Source organism: Python bivittatus, unplaced genomic scaffold (assembly GCF_059951505.1).
Source record: "Python bivittatus isolate LINGU-HERP-01145 unplaced genomic scaffold, Pbiv_v1 ctg000700_np1212, whole genome shotgun sequence".
Taxonomy (NCBI): domain Eukaryota; kingdom Metazoa; phylum Chordata; class Lepidosauria; order Squamata; family Pythonidae; genus Python; species Python bivittatus.
The window spans coordinates 45013425-45029811 of record NW_028277098.1 but is presented as its reverse complement, the minus strand read 5'-3'; the positions used below and the strand labels follow the sequence as shown (position 1 = coordinate 45029811).

The window sequence follows — 16387 nt, the reverse complement described above, 5'->3', positions numbered from 1 at the left end:
TCCAATCTCTGTAAACCCCAAATGGCATGGTGTATCAGGCCTAGAATATTTGTTTAGGAAGAACTTTTGATGTGATGAATGGGAAGAAGGCAAAGGTTTAAATTTCCCTCATAGTTTACCTATCGAGGTTGTGGATTCTACATCTCTGGAGGTTTTTAAGAAGAGGCTGGACATGTTTAAATTATTTTTCTTGCACATTGCAAAGGGTTGGATTACATAATCCTTGTGGCATTTTCCAGTTCACCAATTCTATGACTCTACACTTACTCCATTTTTGTTAACAATTATAGGTCTCTGTTGTGATTCAGCGGTGTGGCTGATTCAATTGTATCTCTCATGACCTATTTCCATTTCCTTTTTAAGCCAAAAAAATCACACAGAAAATCCAGGAAATCATCAGGCATAGGATGTTTTTTACATAGCATTTCCTCATGCAACCTGGACACAATTAACAGGTAATGCACAAGGTATTTATGTATTTATGACATAGTAGCTCAGTTCAGATTTCAGACTATCTATGGACATTTTTAAAAAGTTACTCTTCCTTTCAGTCCAGAAGTAGTTTAGCAATCGATGAATGTGATTTATGTGACTTACATCTCTGCGGTGTACAAGTTCCTCCATCTATATGATCTCAGCAGATGTTAATACCCCTTCTGAACAACAATAGAGTGTAATTTATAGAGACTTGTATGTATAAAACAAACTATAGAAACTTATACATTATTACTGGGGTCATCAACAGCTACCTAGTAGTACAAAAATTGTCAGGATTTTCTTATCACCACTGCATTTTAGGGTAACATATTTAGAAAATAAGTACAATACTACCCAACAGTGATGAACAGACTGAGTGACAGTAATTTTGCATGGTTTGGTTGATCAGAGTTCATCTTTGAGATTGGTATCTTTTTTCTTTTCTTTCTTGACCTCTTTTCCCTTTGGCTCCTGTTCATTAATGTTTTTATACGCTGCATCTTGTCTCTCTCGTCTCTTCCATTCTCTCTCCTGTTTATAAGAAAAAATCATATATGATTAATAAACTCAAACTTGAAACCATTTTTGATGACCAAATTCTATCATTATACACAGTCCTGTCTTTAACAACATATAGCTTTTAAATTAAAATTAAAAACTGAAATCTCATTATCATTTTTGATAATCATCTTCTGAATATTGACAGCAACAAAAATTACAAAAGAATTGTAATAATATATCTATTACAGCTGTAGTGAGCAAACTTTTTAATAAGTAAAAATATGCAACTTCTCCCTAGATTGTGAATGTCCTATAAATGTTCTGTAAAAACATGGTAGATGTTTAGATAGCATACAAACTTCCTAAGCACTGCAAACTCAAATAATGTTATTCAGAATATTTTTCCTAGCTTATTCAATATCAGTAAATGTAAGCAAAAATCAATAGTGCTGACATATATATTTTTCAGAACTTATCCCAACGCTTCATAACATAGCTTGATCATCCTTACGTCACCATACTTTCCTGCTAATTGGTCCATTTCTCACAAAGTACACTATGTTGCTTACAAATATAGCAATGAGCAGGGAGTTTTTTGAAGTACAGCTATATAATTTATATGAAAAGCATAATATAATAAAGAGTAGTTTCTTTTTTTTTTTCTGTTCCAACTACATTGCTACCCAAATAATCTATTTTTTTCAAACTCCAATCTATAATAAGTGAACCTTTTTCTTAGTAAATTATTATCAATATAGTGGAAGATAGATAATGCAATCAAAAAGTATTTGTGAATATATTGCTTATTCCTCAACAAAATCAAGCTGGTGATTTTATAACATTCAGATTTATTAATCCTCAACAGTTCTGTTCAGGCCCACATGTATGAGAGATTGAAATTATGTAAGAATGGGACTAAATTATGTAAGGATATAGCATGCAGCCTACCTCTTCAAATCCTGCTTTCCCCAGTTTTTTTTGGACATCTGCAGGAGAGTTTACTCATGAACTCCTGAACAGTTCTCCACACAATCCAAGATCTAAATGGGTTCCAGACTATACATATGACTATACACAGGCTCATGTCCATGACTGAATGGGCATTTTGCCTTATCGCATTCAATACTTTGCCACACAGACAATAATAGTTTAGTTAGCAAAAGAATCCAGCAACAATTAGTTGTGATATGGAGCACATTCATTATTCTAGTTACTTGGTTGTGCTCTTATCCAGGATTTTCCCTTCAACCTCATTTTCTGTTTCCACCCACCAGAGACAGCACTTAATAGTCACTGAGCTTCTTGGTTATGTAAGCAATTGCACCCACAGCCTCAATGTGTGAAATGTTGGACTAGTTAAATACAGGTAGTCCTCAATTTACGACCATTCATTCAGAGACCGTTCAAAGTTACGACAGCACTGAATGAAGAAACTTACGACCTGTGCCCGAAGTTACAGCTGTTGCAGCGCCCCCACTGTCACATGATCAAAATTTGGGCACCTGACAGCCCACCCACATTTACAACTGCGAGGTGCTTCAACTCCCCCCACCCACCTATCTCTCTCCCCAGCTATGCTCTTTTGGCTGCCCTGCACCCTGCCTTTCTGAAGCCCCTGACTTCAGCACAGCCTTCAGAAAGCTGCGCTACCTTTCTGAAGTCTCTCCAAAGTCAATGCAGCTTTATGAAGGCTCAGGGAGCCATGTGGAGGAAAAGTTTGCTGGAGAAGCTGGGTCCACAAAGGAGACAGCAAAGGCAGGGAGGTGCTTCTTCTTCAGTGGCTGGGCAGAAAAAGTGAAAGATCGGTGCAAGGCAGCTGGGCGAACGAATGCTTCCTGGGGTGGCTGGGCTGGGGTGGCTGCAACTTCATGCTGTGCTGTGGCTTATGAGTTTCTTGCAGCCCCAGAGCCACATGGTTCTGGTGCTGCTTGCTTCTCCACAAGGCAGGGTGCAAGGCAGCCAAAAGGGCAGAGATGGGGGGGAAATAGGCAGGTGGGGGGAGTTAGAGGCAACCCCTTACCTTACTGAGACTTGGGGCTAGGAGGGACCAATCGTGGAATGGCTTGGATTGAAGTGGGTCCTTGGCTAATGACTGGTGAAATTCGCTTAATGATGGCAAGGAGAATTGCCAGGATTGTGGTCGCCAAACAATGCAGTCACATGACATCTTGCTTTACAATTACATCGCTTAGCGACAGAAATTCCAGTGCCAATTGTGGTAGTAAGTCGAGAACTACCAGTATTGTTTAAAACTGTTTTTATTCAGAAAATGCACACACACACACGAAAAATTAAGAAACATTATGCATTATGATTAGACTTAAACAAAAATCAGTGAGTATTTCTTCTAATGCATTTGTTGCCTTTTTTTAGAACAATGTGATTTTAGTGGTTTATTACATTATGCTTTATTTTAGTAATGATTGTATAATGCCTGATATTCATAAAGATGAAGGAGCAATTTAAAAGTTGCAATATATACATTATGAAATACCCTGGAATTACTTACGTATGTGACACCCCACATTTCATTTCCAGCATCTTCAGCATATTGTTCATCATTTGTAATAAGAAAGTTATCAAATATTGTACCAGATTTTCCCTGTTGAAATAAAAAATGGCAGAACTATTTAATCACTTAATTATGTATATTAAGTGATTATTATATATATATAATTATATATAATAATATATAATACTCTTGTATTGAAGAAACTGGGAATAGTTAGCTTTGAGAAGACTAAGAAGGGATTTGATAGCAGGCTTCATCTATCTGCAAGGATGTGATATAGAAGTTCAAGAACTGTTCTCTGTCATTCTAGAATATAGAATAATGGATTTAATTTATAAGAAGATAGATTCTGTTAGGAAAAAAAACTAACAGTAAGAATAATTCAACAATGGAGCCAATTATTTGAAGAATGGATAAATTCTCATTCACTTATGTTCAAGCAGAAGCCTGTCTGAGATATTTTAATCTGGATTCCTACACTAAGCAGTGGATGGATTTGATGACCAAAATGCTTCAACTATGAAATAAAGTACATATACTGTTTTCAAAATAGAGTCCTTAATAATTTTGTTTTCCTAGGCAAGCAAAGTACAGGTAGTCCTTGACTTACGACAGCAATTGGGACCGGAATTTCCATCGCTAAGCGATGCAGGCATAAAGTACAACTGCATCGTGTACTTATAATTGCTATGAAGAAAATGAGAAGCCACTTCTTTATGTTTTCTTTTCCATTTTTTCCTAACTTTTTTTCTTTTCTTGCACTTTTTGCTTTTTCTTTGATTTCTTTTTTCTTCTTCTTCCTTACTTTATATTAGTTTGTGTTAGTTTTTAGCTTCTTGTTTAAAAGCTTTAATAAAAATTATATTAAAAAAAAATTAAGCGCAACTGCATCCCTTAGCGACAGCAATCCCTGCAGTCCCAGTTATCATTGTTAACAGAATCTCACGATTGTTAGGTGAGGCAACTTCCTGCCAGCTTCCCACAGACAAATCAGTGGGGAAGCCGGCAGGAAACTGCAGGTCTAGACAGCTTGCAGGCAGGCTGGCAGGCAGTTGTGGCTGCTGCTGGGTGTGGGAGGGTATGACAGGGTGCACGAGGGTGTGAGGGAGGTGTGGCAAGTGTCGGGAAGGGTGTGTGGGGGTGCACAAGGGTGCGGGGATTGGGGAGGGTGCATGGGGCTGTGAGGGAGGCACAGGGAGGGTTGGGGAGGGTGTGTAGGGGTGCAAGAGGGGCACAGCAAGGGTTGGGGAAGATGTGAGGATTGGGGAGGGTGTGCTGGGGTGCGAGGGTGGTGTGGATAGAGGAGGGGAGGATGCATGAGGGTGCAAGGGAGGCATCGTGAGGGTTGGGAAGGGTGTGTGGGGATTTGTGAGGGAGGTGCAGCGAGGGTCAGGGAGAGTGTGCAAGGGTTTGAGGGAGATGCGGTGAGGGTCAGGGAGGGTGCACAAGGGTGCAAGGAAGGTATGGCGAGGGCCAGGAAGGATGTGCAAGGGTGCACAGGGATTCACGAGGGAGATGTGATGAGAGTCGGGGAGGGTCTGCAAGGGTGCACAGGAGGTGTGGCAAGGGTTGGGGAGGGTGTGCACGGGAGGCATGGCAAGGCTTGGGGAGGGTGTGGGGGTGCGCAAGAGGCCAGTGTGGCATGCAAGTGGCCAGTGGAGCATGAATGCAGAGGGGCTAAAGGAGGGTGCATGGGTGGGGGAGTCTTACCCCAGCAACTTGCGACCTTCCCTGCTCGCTTTCCCACTGACTTTCTGGGAAGCCAGCAGGGAAGGTTGCAAATGAGCACGTGACTGCGGGGGTGCTTGGATGGGCTAGAACTCTGAGGACTGGTCATAACCATCATTTATTCAGCACCATTGTAACTTCGAATGGTTGTAAGTCAAGGTTGTAAGTACCTGGGCTTTTTTTTTCTTACTACAATGGTACAGAATATCTCCAGGCATTATTGTCAGTTTTCTTTATAATTTGCACAATAAATACATTCTACAAACTATGTAATATACATACCTGTAAAATTTCTAAGCCAATGACACTAATGTTAAAATATTTGTAAAGATTAGGATCTGGTACGTATTCAGGGTTGTCAACTTCTGGCTGGACCCAAATGCCATTATAATTGGGGTTTTTAATTATACGAGGTTTCCAAATGCCCTAAAACAATTGAAATGAGTTTGAATATCACTTTCCAAACCCAGTTAAATCAAGATATGTAATGCAGGCTGAAAATCTAGTGAAATAAAAGTAATACACCGCTGACATTTTATTGAAATGATTTAAAATGTAGTTAAAACTTTTAAAATGTATTGTACATCATACTGAATGCTATCTACAACTACTAACATGATGGGAATAACAAAAATGAGAACAGGAAAAAAGAGGCATAATAGAAAATGTTGGAAGGTAATGTAGCAAACAAAAGCAGATGGAAAAAAGGTAAAACTAAATCTATAATTAGATCTGAGAAGTGAATATTTTTAAATGAAAATTTGGAATCTATACAATAATTTGGTAGGAAGCCAATTAGCTTAGGATGGCAGGTAACAAATTGGGATAATGGGAGAAAAGCCCCTGGGGTGTTTAAATGGATAACAGCTAATATACAGCAAGCTAAACCATAACGTGGTTTGGTAGTTTGGTGAACCATTGTAATTTGTAAAGCATGGTTTATAGCTTATCATATAAGCAAGTTGTGGCTTATTCATCAAATGATGCTTAAATAATAGTTTAATTCCATCTTGCACAATGAAAGGGAAAAAGGAAACATAAATGAGAGAGAAGGATAAGATAGAATATAAAGCAGTGAAGGTAAAAAAGAGTAGCTATAGGAAAGGAATTATTAGCATCTAGCTGAGGTTATTCTACTGATGGAAAATTAATGTCTGGAAGGGGGTGGAAGATTATGAGATGACTCAAGGATTGGAAGATTGTTCTTGAAAAAGTCAACAAGAAAGCAAGAATGAATGATAGATGGAGGTAAGGAGTCAAGAATGATGAAGCCAACAGTGTAAATTTGTAAATGAAATGGACAAATGAAGACTAGTGAAGTCTACGATGATTTATATGGTAATAAAATGAGTTAGATTCAATATCTTATCATAGCTTAATTAGTGTTTAAATTACATAGTAAGATTAAATAACTACCAGGCTAATCGCTATTTTATTATGTTCACCTATAATACCCTTACTCTATACTCAGGATTTGGAACTGATGGTGGTGCCCATTCCCCATCCATCTCTTCATCCCAGTCATCTGGCTTTGTCACATTAGGATCAGGAATTCTTTCTGGTTGGTCCCAATCCTAAAATAGTATTCATCAAGATTACCAATTGTAATAGTTAGCTTCTACATGTATTTTGACAGGAAAAGAAAATTAGAAAATATTATTTCTTCAAAATATGGTTTATATGACTGCATCAATAATTTTACAATTATTTTGTAATTGTAAATGTATACTTTGTAGACCTTCATTTAAGAATCACGATACAGTGTTTTGTTATCAAATATCTATTGGAAAGGATTAGCTGCAACATTTTATTATCTCAACATACTCAAAACAGGGAACCTGCCAGTGAAATACATTGCAGTAGATATTTGCTTAAACTCAGCCATTTAATTCTTCATGAAATGGAAGTTCTATGACTGTAGAGTAGCAGCTACTAGAAACCTTTTATGTTCCTTTGAATTTGGAATGCAGTTAGTATAACTAAAAGGGCAGTTTTGAATGAACCTATAACAATGGGCAAGTTGTCTTTGTTATTTACAAAAATATACTCCAGAATGTTCAGCAATTCACTGGATTGTTATATTTGAGGCACATCAGATAACCTGATTAGCAACTATATATCTGCACCAAATATAATTTAGCTTTATACTGCTCACATGATGTCTGCAGTTTAGATAGAAGGGGGAATCATTCCACTACAGCCAGTCTATAGCTACTTACAGGTAAGTTATATAATCAGTACTATCATAACTGAAATGAGAGATGGCATGGAAAAAGATGGCATGAAGGCTTTTTAAGTAAGTCTCTTCTATCATTCCATTTTCAATTTTTGTGAGTACTAGAATGTTAAATACTAGTAAAATTATATTGCCAAGATCCAATACTGATTTTAGAGTCTAGTCCCAATTACTACCACTATGAAATTAGTTCAAAGAAGCACCATTTAAACTATTAATCCCTTACCCCTCTCAAAAAACCTATGGATCATACACTGTTATTATAATTAATTAAGAATCAGATAAATAACTCCAACATCACTGGTTTCAATGTATGCAATAAGAGAAACAGTGAAACAGGGCAGGCAAACTGATATATAAACTGTGAAACCATTCAGTTCAAAGTGAAACTATACATCTGGTTTTTTATCCATGGGATCTTCAATAGTTTCCCTTTCATCCCAGTATTCAGGTTTTGGCAGATCAGCATCTACTATCTTCCTTGGAGGCAGGAAATCCCAATCATCTTCTAGATGGCCAGCCTCAACCACATAATTATCTATCTTCACTTCATAAGTTAAATCAGGACGTAAAATTAGAGTGTAGAGGTGGGTAAAGTCATCCGTCTTGAAAAAAAATAAAAAATAAATAAAAGTTATTACAGAATGATAGGGAACATCTTTCCAGTGCTGTACAACTGACAGTTTTGCTAGTTAAATTTCATAAAGCCTAAAAAAATAATGAGTCTGCTACTGGTGTGATCCACTTCATCAGTGGGTAAACAGTGCAATGCCCAGGAAGATGATAATTTTGGAAAGAATCACCAAATCTCTTACTGCATAAATACTATATGCAAATAATTAATAACAATCTATTTATATATTAAAATGAGGAGTATTAACAGTAAATATTTGCTAACTTTCCAGATGACTTGCTGTTAGTTTCTGACATTTGAAGTAACTTACAACGATTAATGTAGAATTAGACAGACCTTTAAGCCCAGGCTTTGTTTTGTGGGATGAAACAGAATTACAAGACTACAAAAAATCTTAAACCACCCAAACAATATTGCTAAAAATTGCAGCAAGCTAGATTAAATATTAATGATTCACAGAAAAGCATTGATCATACCTCACAGGTAATGTTCTTTTTAATAAAATAGTAGTCATCTTTGTAGTTGAAAATAACTTGGACTATCTTTTTATCTTCTCCACATATATCAGGGCCTAGAAGAAAAGAATACCAAATTACTCTGGCAGAATTATATGTATACAAGTTTAAATGACACCTGAATGATAGTTTCAATTCAGATTTCAGGCACTCATTTTCTTTTACCTGTATTTTCCTTTTTGTTTGTTTGTTTGATTTGTATGGCTGTCCATTTCACCACAGCAACTCTAGGCAGCTAACAGTACATAGAAACAACAACAAAAAATAAACAGCAATATATAACAATTAAAAATATATCCATAAAGCAATACCTAAACCTTCAAGGTTTTCCAAAAAGCTGGCAGGCTTGAAGCCAATTTACTTTCAGAGTTATGGTGTTCCAAAGGGTAGGCACTGCAACAGAAAAGGACAACCTTCTGTGTCCCGTCAGTGATAGTCTTTCATCAATTGGAGCTGCAGCATGGCATTGTGGGATGGGTAGAAACAATTGGAAAGAGGGGCAGTCCCAAAAATAAATTGGTCCCATACCATGGGGACTTTATAGGTGACAACCAGCTCCTTGACTTACATTTGGAAGCACACTAGGAGCCAGTGCAGCTTAAGAAGTAGAGATGTAATGAGTGGACCAAGGTATGCCCATAACTGCTCACACCCTGCATTCTGGATTAGTTGCAACTTCTAGATGGTCTTCAAGGAGAGCCCCATACAGAACACATTGCAATAATCCATTTGGGAAGTCACTAAGGCATGAGTGACTATGAGCAATGCCTCTTGGTACAGGAAAGGGTACAATTGGTGCACAAGACAAAGTTATGTGTGAGAGCCTCCCCAACCAAGGCTGCCACATGTTCCTGAAACAGGAGCCGCAAGTCCAGGAGGACCCAAAATGTGCACCAAACTAAGGATGGAAAATCACTGGAACCCAGAGGCCCTAGAATCCAAAGCCACTCAGTCTTGCTAGGGTTGAGCTGAAACCTGTTTTTTTCCATCTAGGCCCCCACAGATTCCAAACACGGAGACAGAACATCCATGGCATTGTTTAATCAACCATGGGTGGAGAGGTAAAGCTGAGTATTATTAGGACACTGATGATACCTAACCCTATGCTGCTGAATGACCTCACCCAGGGGTCAGGTAGATATTACACAGGAGTGGGGAGAGCATCAAGCTTTGAGGGGCCCCACAGAGAAGAGGCCATAGGCTAGATCTTTCTCTCCCAGGACAGCACCATACCACCACTCTTAACCCCTGAAGCTGGTCCAGAGGAATACAGCGATCAAAAGTATTGAAGGCCACTGAGAGGTCAAGGAGAGCAAAGATGGGCACACCACTCCCATCTTGTTCCTGCCACAGATCATCCACAAGCACAATCAATGATGTTTCAGTCCTGTACCCAGGTCTGAAACTCAGCTGGAAGGGGTCCAGATAATCTACTTCCTCCAGGGTTCTCAGAAGCTATCTTGTCCCCACAATCTATGTTTTATTATAGTATTTATTTTAGAAAGATATATCTTGCTTCTTCCCTCTAGTTGGCCTTGAACTGAGTCACATTAATATTTTAGAAACATATACAGGTACTCCTCAACTTATGGCCATTCGTTTAGTGACTGTTCAAAGTTATGATGGTGTTGAAAAAGTTACTTATGACTGGTCCTCGCACCTACAACCGTCGCAGCGTCCCTGCGGTCACGTAATCAAAACTCAGGCACTTGGTAACCGGCATGTATTTATGATGGTTGCAGCATCCCAGAGTCACATGATTACCATTTGTGACTTTCCCAGCTGGCTTCTGACAAGCAAACTCAATGGGGAACTGTGTGATTCACTTAATGACCGCATGATTCGTTAACAACCATGTGATTCACTTAATGACTGCTGCAAAAATGTTATAAAATCAGGTGCAGTCATGTGACACCTCACTTAACGACTGCACCGCTTAATGATGAATTTTCTGGTCCCTATTGTGGTTTTAAGTCGAGGACTATCTGTACTAGTAAATAATAAAAATAAAAATAAAAACCCATATAAAGAAAACCCTATACAGGAAATGTATTGAACAAATCTCAAATTAAAAATATTCTATAAAAAAACTAAACAGGCATGTTTCAGTCAGACATCTGAAGAAGTACAACATAAAGGTGTGACAGATATCTCCTGGAAAGTCATTCCATAAGGTGAATGTCACCATAGAAGATACATTACCTTTATCTTTGGACTTTCATACCAATAAACTAAGGAACAAATTTAAAATAATTCTGTGTACTAACTCTACAAACTTTGCAATTATTTTGCAATACTCTTTAAGTCCATGTATATTAGATTCACATACTATCCTATTTTATTAACAACAAAAATAGCTGCTCTTGACATATTAAAAACAGTTCATTGCTAACAGATTATATAATTCTCATTATATCATTTGAAAAGAATGCCGCAAACACTGGAAAAGATTCAAAATGAGTACCTAAAGTGATCTACAGTTTGGACAACATAGAGCAAGGAATGCTAATGCTTTGGCAGGGTGGGGGTAGGGTTAGTTTAGGGGGGGAAAAAAAAGGTTAAGGGAAGAATGTAATGTATTTTTTCTAAAATTCCAGATAGTATACATTTTTTTCTTCTATCAGTACACAAGAGCCCTATGATACTGACCAGTAGTAAGTTTAAAATGCATATAAGGACATACTTTTTCACATAACCAATAATAAATTTATTACATGGACATGCCAATATACTGATAATTGTGTATCTGCATATTGTTGAATAATAACTATGGTTTTAATTAGAATCTCCAGTACTGAATATTCTTGTCATATAACTAGGGTGAATTGTTGACTATATATGGGTTGATGGGTTCCTGAAATTATCTAGCTGCCACTGTTAGAAACAAGATAGTATAGTAAACCAGATCCCTAATATTACCCAGCAAAACTCTTCATATTTTTGTATGGATGTTACTGTGAAACCCATTTAGCATGCTTCACAAATATAAGGGAGCAAACAAAAATATTGAAAAACTATGTCTCAGAGGAGCTCAGTTCCTCTGAGATTTGCACTAACATAATATTTCTGCTTGAAATCAATATTAATAGGCATTTAAGAAAACATACCAAACATAATATAATACGTTGAATCTTCATTCATGACCTCTTGATTCAGATCTGCAGAATAAAGTTTGACATAGGCCCCACCACAATCAACACGTTGGTCATATTTTACTGTATATTGAAGCACTAAGGTCTGACCTTCATTGTTGAAAGGCCGAAACCTTGCTGAAACTGCATAATACTTAGTGTCTTGAGTTGTCTGCAGACCTATGAAAAGAAATGCTGTTCAAATATCCAAATAATGCTACTAATCAAATGGTTTACTGCAGACATGTACTGTACAAGTCCATGTGGCATTACAATGACTTGTGAAAATAATGAGGTAGTATACCTCCTTGATTCTGATTTAGAGTCTTATGTGAAATATATTAATAAATATAGCTTTGAAGTACTTTACGATAATTTCATTTGCTATATATTTTTTCAAAAGTATTTCTATTATATATAAAGCATGTAATATGCTATTATATTCTAATATAGAATAGTTCCGATAAACCTAGAAATTAAATTTATTTCTAATGCACTACTATACATGTCTACTCAGAAGTAAGTTTTGTTGAATTTAATTAACTATCTTCTCGGGTAGTATGTAAGGGATTGCAGTTTCATTGTGATTTATGTATTATATACAAATAAATTCAGAGTTGCACACTGATGCTGATTATTTGGCTCCATTTAAATCAAGCTTCCAACTTGACTTTGCAGTGGATACCATGCTGATCGATGATGTGCATAATGAAATAGAGTGCAATTCTTTTTTAGTTTTCCTTAATCATTCAGTAGCTTGCAATATCAATGGTCTGGACTTCTGGGGCATTTCCTTAGGGTGGGACTTGGATGCATAATTTTATAATGGCTCCAGTACATCTGAATCCAGAAGGTGATATTAGAAGATTTCTGTTCCATCTGGGGCATTTCAGAATTCACTCTTCTCTTACACAGACACAACACTAGGAAAAGTCAACAGGAGGTTTGGGGCTGGTTTATCCTTAATAAACTAGTGACAGATAGCTATAGATATTTTGTTATGAATCAAGCTGAAGAATATATTAATAACACTAATAATTTTTTGTATAGAAGAGGCTAAATTAAAGCTCAAATCACCATTAATGCAGAAGTGACAGCAGTTTCTGAAAACTTATTTTCAGACTTGAGAGACATTTGATACAATGCATGGTAGAATTGAGGGACACAGTTTTGACTAAAGGAAGGAAATAATCAATCCAGATGCGAGAGAGCCTGTATTGTTAAAGCATATCCCTTAATTGCAACACGTAGTGGTAGAATAGCAATTGGACAACTAACACAGATCAATGTTTTAAAATATAAAAGCACTTGAGTCCCTTGGACCATGTATATTGAGATTAACATCTGTAGCACAAATAGTAGAATTAAGATCCCAGTTTAGATTATTCCAATCCAATAGATATTAACTGAAGATGACTGGAGTTTCATATTAGAATAAAGAGTAAAAGACCCAGCTAGTTGGAATAGGTCCAACAAGTCTTGAATCTGACTAATCAGATTTTTAGGTACTTCTCTTCAAACACCAGCTTCTGGTATCAAATCACAAGTAACTTTTGAATGCTCTTAATTTTAAAAATGATGATAATGTGATGTAGTATATGGATTTCTCTTTGAGGTAAAAAAACCCTTTTTGAAATATATTATGCAGATTCTTTAGCATTAGCCAACCTTATGTGAATAACTGCATAAAACTGAATAATAATATCCAGAAATTCATTAGAAAACATTCCACAAAAAAATAAAGTTTCAGAATTGCCTGAAAAAATAAATGTATTACTTTACCTTTATCTTTTTCTCTATCGCCATAAAATCTTCCTGCTCCTATCCGAAATTTACCATAATCACTTTTATGTTTAGACTGAACCCACCGTTTCTGCCATTCATCTGAAAAAGAAAAATAACATTTCAGTTTTTCAAAAGATATCAGATCACTACTATTTCAGTTGATGTGAAATTTGATTCACATTATAGGAGATAGAATGCAATAAACATGATTACAATATATATGAACTTATAATAACATGACAAAAACATTTAACAAATATAGCTTATTACTGATACACAAGAAAATATACTAAAAATGACAACTATTTTCTTCCTTATTCATGTTATATAAATCTTTAAAGCAATATAAGAAAAAGACAGCAAATTTTTAAAAATAATTCAAGTTTTATCAATAATATGTGTAATTAAAAACAACTTCATAAAATGCATTTTATTCAGGAATGTTCAAAAGCCATCTGGAGCTTGAGATAACTGCCCCCAGACCCAAGGGACTACCATGCATGTTGAATCATGTCTGGTGAATTGCCTGAGATGTACCGTGTTTAAATCACTGAATCTGCAATTAAACATGCAGAGATAATAAAAAGAAACCTAATTTATTTAGATCTTCACCTATTGTATAAGAAAATCTCACTAAGGGCAAAGGGTAATTCAAGCTGGAAATAATTTAGATAATGAAAACTGTTAAGTAGAGCAAATCTCCTAAACAAAGTGATTTACAATTGTAACAACCTGTACTGATCTTCCCATACAAAAATAAACTAGAAGAACTGAGGAAATAGGATGGGAGATGAATGAAGGACATACAACATATTTGTTCCATATTTTTATCTTTCTCTCCTTAGGAAACAAATATTCAAGAATTAATCAAGCTAAATCAATCCAAATGCCAACATCTAATATGCATTACATATATTTGAATTTATCATTATTTAATCTATCACTATAAATAAAAGTGCAATTTATATAGGAATGGTTAAGAATTGACATAAGAGAAAGAAACTGAAATTAGGGCAGTTAATACAAAATGATTTCTTTTTATATAGAGAAAACACATGCTACAGATGACTTACCACTTTAGACATTTTGCTTTTAGAAGTTACAAAAGAGGCACTGATATCTTTTTTAAAATTTATTGTGAAGACTGTTTATTATTTTTTAAATAGCTGATAATCTTTATTTAAGACACACTGCATAAGAGATCCTGGACACATCTCTTCATATCCCTTATCTGTTCCTTCCCTGCATCATTCAGTACATTTGTAATATCCATCTAAAAATCCTCAGACAAGTGTTGCTAAATCTAGACTTCTCTGTTTCTTATACATTTCTACAGTGATAATAAATGTGCATACAGGTCATTGGATTATATGATGTCATACCAAAATTCATTATGATTTATTAATGTGAAAAAAGAAATCAAGCAAGAATATGAGTCTCAGATTGAGGGACACTATAAAGAAGATTTAGAAATCAACAGTTATATTCTAGGACAGAAAAAAAATCAAAATATCACTTACCCTCATCATCAAACTCTTCCCTAAAATATTCTTTTATTACAGTATGTTGCTCTTTTTCTAAAACAGTGGAAGAACTATCAGCATTATCATGTAGTTTTCCCCAAACCAGCCCTATCAGAAAGTAACCTAAGTAAATCAGGTTCATCCCTGATATCATAGTAGTTATTTTAATACAAGTGGTGGGAGGCTTCTTTAAACTGTATAGAAATACTTGAGTATCTTCCTCACTGAAATCTCTTCCTATTTCTCTCACGCACATCACTATAACTGCTACTTACTGGTGAAGGGATAGATCTTTTCCATTGGCTAAAATCCATGAATAATGATGCTATAGGGACCAACCAGAAGGAACCACGCAATTAAACCAACAGAAACTACTTAAAATGTCTCAAAGGAAATTAATTTTTTATGCACAGATGCCTAACTAATTCAAATCAATTCATACCCAGGAAATACATTGGCTTCCTCCTATATACAAGTTTACAGAAATGTAATAGCATTCCAAAGTCTGAAATACTATGGAGAAGGCTGCATTTTTAAAACCAGTAAAACACTTTTAAATAGCAAATGTCAATTAGATACAGCCATTCTATTCATTCAAGAACATAGCCTATCCTCCTCCCATTTTTTTCCCTAGTGCGTTTGCAATTTTATATTATCTGCAGATATGAATCTGTTATTTTTAAGTGCCTTGTACTTTTAATAATTTCTAAATAAAACAAAATCACAACAGTATAGATGAGACAATTTTTTAAACAATTCCTTCTGTTGATAATAAGCTGCTAAATTAATTATAAAAAACTTCCATGAGAATCAGAATGGGAATATACTGTTGAGATGTTTGGGGAATTAGAGGAAGATCATAACTAAGTGGTTGGGAAATATGAACAAGCAAAATGGAAATATAGATTAAGATTAAATATAAATGGGGTTTATGGATGTATTTTTTTCTATCATAGGGATAAAATTACAGGAAAGGAAAATGGAGATTTATTTTACTGAAAGTTAAATTTATCTCAAAATTTTTAGGACAATTATGACATTTTAAAAGAAATAGAAAATCTAATGACATAAAATCATTAATTCTCTCTTACTTTAATCTTTGCAGATATCATGCTGTTGGGGGAGAGGAAAAAGAACCATTGCTCAAGGCAGAAAGGCCTCAAACATCTATATTATCCAATGGAGTCTTTTGTCTTTTTGCTGAATTACAGCTGTTATCTGAGAGGCAGGGTATATCTAGATGTCCATCACAATTCTAAATAAAGTGTCCTTGTTATAATTAGTTATTTGCTGCTTTTTGAACTTTCTTTTTATGATTTGGCTTAAGATATTAAGTTTGAACTGC

General features: G+C 35.8%; 1 protein-coding gene across 1 annotated transcript; it reads right to left on the bottom strand.

The window, feature by feature from the left end:
* Nucleotides 1-393: 393 nt before the first annotated feature.
* Nucleotides 394-15383, bottom strand: LOC103049822 (calreticulin-like). The gene is made up of 9 exons (XM_025168565.2): nt 15040-15383; nt 13517-13618; nt 11711-11914; nt 8565-8659; nt 7850-8059; nt 6679-6792; nt 5501-5644; nt 3488-3580; nt 394-1008 (listed from the first exon to the last, which is right to left on the bottom strand). Exons 1-9 carry the CDS (start codon nt 15296-15298, stop codon nt 883-885), a joined length of 1347 nt encoding a protein of 448 aa, XP_025024333.1. The 5' UTR covers nt 15299-15383; the 3' UTR covers nt 394-882.
* Nucleotides 15384-16387: the final 1004 nt, after the last annotated feature.